We start from the raw sequence: 5734 nt of genomic DNA on the forward strand, positions 1-5734 counted from the left end.
TAACTTTAGGTTCAAAAGGACTTATTTATATGGGACAAAGAATAATTATTCCGACAGAATGGCAAAATAAAATTTTAAGCGACATACATGTAGGACATCTAGGGATTCAAAAATGCATATTAAAAGCCAGGAATTGTGTATATTGGCCAAATATCAATCAACATATTGAAAATTTGGTTAATAGATGTAGTATTTGCAATAAATATGCTAACTCCAATACAAAAGAACCGTTAAAATCACATCAAATTATTAAATCTCCTTGGAAAAAATTAGGGATAGACTTATATGAGTTGTATAGTGAAACATATTTGATTGTAGTGGATTATTATTCAAAATATCCTGAAATTTGTTCTTTAAATCATGACTTAACTGCTAAAAATGTAATAAATAAATTAAAAAGTATATTTGCAAGACATGGTATTCCATATTTAGTTGTATCTGATAGTGGTAGTCAATTCATTAGCAAAGAATTTCAAACATTTGCAAATGAGTGGAATTTTAAATCAATAATTGCATCTCCACATCATCAGCAATCGAACGGGCTTGCTGAAAGAACAATTCAAAGTCTAAAAAAGATGATCAAAAAATGCAGTGATAATAAGGAAGATATTTATCTTGCTTTACTGTCATTTCGAAATACACCCGTAGTAAACACCTATTCGCCTTCACAAATTTTAATGTCACGACATTTACGAGATCACTTACCCATTTACGATAAGAAATTAAATCCTGCAATTATAAGTAAAAACAAATATCATGAATTATTAAACAGATCACAAATTGTGAGCAAACACAACTATGACAAAAAAGTTAAATACAGAAATGAATTACCAAATAATGCTCTAATATGGTATCAAAAAACACCAAATGATATTTGGAGAAAAGGTAAAATTGTAGATAAAGTTAGGGATAGAACTTATAAAATACTAACTGAAAATGGGAAGTATTTAATAAGAAACAAATATTATATTAAAGAATCTAAATGTAAAGAGTTTCAAGTTTCTAATTATAATTCAAGTTTTGTTGCTACACATGTATTTAATAAATCTAAATGCTTGGATAATGAGGAACCTGAAAATATAAATACAAATTCTTGTAGTGATCAAAATTGTAATACTGATACTAATGTAGAACAATGTAGATTTAGGAAAACGTTTGAGAAAATTACCTTCTAAGTTCAATGAGTTTGTGGTGTATTGAAATTGTTAGTTTTCTTTTTTTTATTTTATAAAAAGGGAGATGTTAGGTATATATTTAAGTATCGACAACACTGTTAAGAATCGTACGGTTGTATATTTGTAACTAAATAAAGCAGTCTGAACTCGTCTCTTGCTCGTTTAATACAACAGTAACGCAGACTGTTCAACCCCTGTAAGTGTAACTAGCCAGTCAGAAGGAACGCTTTCTGCCTGTAATAACGCAGTATTATTTTTTCACGTCGAAGATGCTTTTGTACTCAAAACTTTCGATGACATATTGTTGAATCTATTTTATAGCATATAATGGTTATTCGTATTAAGATGAAATGAAGTGAAATACAATAAAATTATTTTAACTTCTACCGCATCCATTTACAATAAGTGATTAAACGCGAAATCAATAAGTCAATATGTTGTATTATCTTCCATTATTCATATGAATCACACATCTATTTAACTACACTTTATTCCGTATAACTTCCGTTGCACGTCATCATTTCCTGTGACGTAATTACTATGCAATAATGCCAAATCTAGTTTTGAACGATTTAGGTTATGTCACTTGTCAACAAGACAGTGCATTCTTTGTGTGAACAATCCACACCTTAAATAAAATAAAAATAATTTTTATTATTCATTTCGTTAATTGGAACCACAATATACATACAATATACCTTAATAACTTATGAACTGTACAAATGTAGCATCTCTTTTACAGAGAAAGTACTAAATATAAAATTTTACAGGTTATGTGATGTGATGGATGATATTCAAATTAATCGGAATCATCGGAACTTTCGTGTTCAAAGTTTATAATAATAGTAGCAACGTTTTCAAGATCTAATTGCTTTTCTCTTTCGTACCACTCGTGTATTACAGTTTCCGTATCCTTAACTGAATTGCGCCACGTTTCGGAAGTTATCGGATGTAGTGTTTCTTGTCACATGTTTATGCAATTTTCAATGCTTCGTCCATCTCTACCCATGTGTCGATTGTAGTAATTTTTCGCTATGCCCCAAATATGTTCGATAGGATTAAAAACGCGATGATAGGGTGGTAATCGTAAAACGAAGTAACCGCGTATTGCTCGGCTAAGTGGTCAATGCGTTATGCGGTACATTTTAGCTGATTTATTCCTAAAAGTATCAACAAGATTTAGATAATACCAAATAATTTGCGAACGTACTTACTGTGCAACCTTTTCAACAGTTCGGCTTTAAAATCATTTTCGGAGAACTGCACATTATGATCCCCTAACCACACTTTAATGTTGTCTGTTTTGCCGTTATCGAACACAATTACTGACGGGTTATCAAAATTCTTCAGTAATTACTCTTCAAACCAATGCACAGCGAAAGACGTAGAAAATAATCAAAATCAAATCAAACGAAAAGTAAACCAAAAGCAACCTGTCAAATTTACAAATTTAAACGCGACAACATAGCGAAATCCTACCAATTGTTGCGGCCAAAATAAACTACAAGCTTAATGTGTTGCCTAATAAACGAAAGTAAATTTACGTTGGTACGTCGTTTTCTTCAGGCAATGACGTGCAACGGAAGATATACTGAATAGACCGTAAAAGGAATACCGTGTTTTGATTTCATTTTCATTCGAATTTATGCTATAGCCATTTCCATAATTTAATTTATCCAATCACTTTGAGTAAAAGACGGCAAAGGTATTAATCTACAATAATTTTTCGAGGTTTACGCGCCAGTCTAAAAGGTTGAAATTAACAATTTAGCCGTAGTAAGTGCAGGTTCGAGTCTACATCAATTTGAGCGTCGTAATCTGTCAATCAGCTTCGGACAGGACAATGGACGCATCGAGGTGGCACAATGGATAATCAAGAGACGCAAAAACCAAGCGGACAGTCGAGCGATTTGCCTAACACCTCTCTCATAATAATTGATGCGCCGAATATCTACCTTTACGAAGTGATTTATTGAGACTCCTTGAAGCGCTTTCGACCGATGGCAAATTAAATGGATCGAATCGAGTAATCACTGCGTATGACAGACGTAAAGTTGTCACGAAAATTTTTAGTATGAACGATCCGGACGCAGCGGGACCTTCGAGCACCTCTGGGTAGTAATTGTTTACCTTTCCACTTACTAAGTTCGTGTTACAGGGTGAACACAGCAAAACCCGACCCGATTAACTCTGAATTCCTTTACTATAGCTCCGTTTTGAGGGTTATAGCTTTAGCTCTTACCGGCGACGTGGACAGGCAACTAGTTATACCGTGGGTAAGAAAGTTGTTCCGGCCCGAGTATCACAGTGCCCAATTCAGAGAGAAGAGGAACAAGTGAGTCGCTCCTGGGATAGATCAACGCTTTAAAATGTTGTAGGTACCTTCTATACCTAACTTTAACATTGCTGAATGACGAATGCTATGGAATCTTTCGAATTGCACCCCCTTCGGGACCATTACCGGAACTACAGTCCATCGAGCATGAAGAACAGCCTATGGCTCAGTGGGAACTTGATCCAATGTGGCGAGACAGTGTAGCAGCGCTACCAGCTGACTTTCAATATCTCAGCTGTGCCGTACACGAATTCGTAATGGATTGCGAGAAAGATCACGATTTAGACGTTGTAAGATCGCATTCTATTGACACAAACGTCACTAATCCTTTAAGGCCGCTTTACATACTGCAATTTTTCATGCAAGACCATGCAATACGCAATAAAACTTGCCCAGAAGCATGCGCGTTTGAGAAACAGCTAATTCATTTTGGCAATTCACTTGCAATTGCAGGTTAGCGGTCGCGCGCGATTTTTATTGCACTTGCACGTGATATTTTGGGGGAAAGTATTGACAACGCCAGGTTCTAGAATTCCCAAACGTTGAAACTAGACTTTGTTATTATTACTACTATTACTACACAAATTGAAGCTGCGACTGCCTTTTTTTCGATTAAAGTGTCTATTCATTTTTACTCAAAACGCATTCAGAATTATAACAACACCTGATGATAATATGATAATAATAAAGCTTTTAGTTCAATTTTAAATGCGAATGTTGGTAACAAACTATTGCAAAAAGAAAATTGCCGCGTGTAAAACCAAAGTGCAATAATTATTGCATGTACAGTATTTTTGCAATAACTTGCTGCAACTGTATTGCACAAAGAATTGCAGTATGTAAAGCGGCCTTTACCTTAAGATTTTAGACCAAGAATTTCAATTCTTTCTCTTCCTCGCCCGTCCATACGCCTCTCTCCTAAACAGTGATGATCAAACCAAAATTGCCGCATGGCTGCAAACGCTCTGTACCATTAGTGGACGCTCCTGTTCAAGTATGAAAGCCATTAGAAACGATTACATGATGGCACTCCTTGGGTAACTGACCTACAACCTCAATTTACTTGCGCACCAATAACCGTTCTAGATACGTGCACGACTTACGAGTTGCCGGTCCGTTTCGGGAATACCCACCGTGGACGACATTGCGTCCACTAATGGAGGCGGCCAAGTGGTCAGCCGAAACGAAACCCATTACCGATCCGACCGGGCATGAAGCTAACGAATTCCTGGCGGCTTTACCTATTCCCCAAGATGGTGCTTTCTGTTACATTGCGCTAACCGGAGATCTCATTGACGGGGCAGTTAGTCAGATGCAGTAAATTGTCGATTTTAATAAAATATTACCCTCTTCCATCATTTTATAATAGATCCTCAGATCCCTGTATTTTCAACATTAGGAGAGGGAGGTATTTATTTTCAGGTACCCAACAGGAACCGCTCTGTAGATGTGGAATAATTACAGAGAGTTCTCCCTTGCCATCTAGCTTAAACGTTTGGAGCTATGTGAACTGAAAATTGTTATTTACAAAAATAATTTGGGGTTGGTAGGACATTAAAGCGCATTCTCTACGTGTATTTTGATTAAAATATGTTACACGCCCTATGTGACCATATGTATTTTAATCAAAACATGTAAAAATCACTATTTGTGCACTACAATCATTGGGAACAAGACATACATTTGGTGCGTTTGGGCGATATTTATCCCCCAAGATCGTGGAGAACATGATCAAAGGTAGATATTTCGATACCCAAAAGATAAATTTTTGCATTTTTGGGGACCAAGTATATTGGGCGTGGAGCTCAATTTGATGCACCAATCACTTTTTTTTTTATTAATTATTACTTTACTAACTACAATTCGACTGGCGCAAACTAGCATGAGATGCAAAATTGACTGGGTTCCTACGCACATGGACAAACTGTTACATGGGTATTTTTGGAATTTATTGGGGGTTTATATTTATACGTTTATGCAACAGTTTTGGGTTATGGGATTTTTTTGGTATTATTTGGATTTGAATTTATTGACCTAATGTTAACTGGTGTTAAGGAAACATAACCGCCTTTCTTTAGCTAATGTTATTATTAGGTACCTCCCACGTATCTTCCCAGTTTTACACAGGTAGAGTTGACTTTTGAAGGAAGCTGGGTGTCACTCAACTGCAAGGAAGTGACAAAGGTTTTATTGCTGTGAAGATTCTCAAGTACCTTTATGGTTA

At 35.7% G+C, this 5734-nt stretch overlaps 1 protein-coding gene across 1 annotated transcript; it reads left to right on the plus strand.

The window, feature by feature from the left end:
- The first annotated feature begins 3168 nt into the window (after positions 1-3168).
- On the plus strand, positions 3169-4863 carry LOC116169667. The gene is made up of 5 exons (XM_031485815.1): positions 3169-3290; positions 3334-3510; positions 3554-3800; positions 4372-4547; positions 4597-4863. Exons 1-5 carry the CDS (start codon positions 3250-3252, stop codon positions 4829-4831), a joined length of 876 nt encoding a protein of 291 aa, XP_031341675.1. The 5' UTR covers positions 3169-3249; the 3' UTR covers positions 4832-4863.
- Positions 4864-5734: the final 871 nt, after the last annotated feature.

This window comes from Photinus pyralis, unplaced genomic scaffold, assembly GCF_008802855.1.
Source record: "Photinus pyralis isolate 1611_PpyrPB1 unplaced genomic scaffold, Ppyr1.3 Ppyr1.4_LG4, whole genome shotgun sequence".
Classification (NCBI taxonomy): domain Eukaryota; kingdom Metazoa; phylum Arthropoda; class Insecta; order Coleoptera; family Lampyridae; genus Photinus; species Photinus pyralis.

Excerpts from the sequence above, each read along its gene's own strand:
- LOC116169667 (XM_031485815.1), top strand. The coding sequence starts at position 3,250 with ATGAACGATCCGGACGCAGCGGGACCTTCGAGCACCTCTGG. Across the intron at positions 3,511-3,553 it reads TTCAGAGAGAAGAGGAACAA|GTACCTTCTATACCTAACTT; the intron begins GTGAGTCGCTCC and ends AAAATGTTGTAG. Across the intron at positions 4,548-4,596 it reads TACATGATGGCACTCCTTGG|ATACGTGCACGACTTACGAG; the intron begins GTAACTGACCTA and ends TAACCGTTCTAG.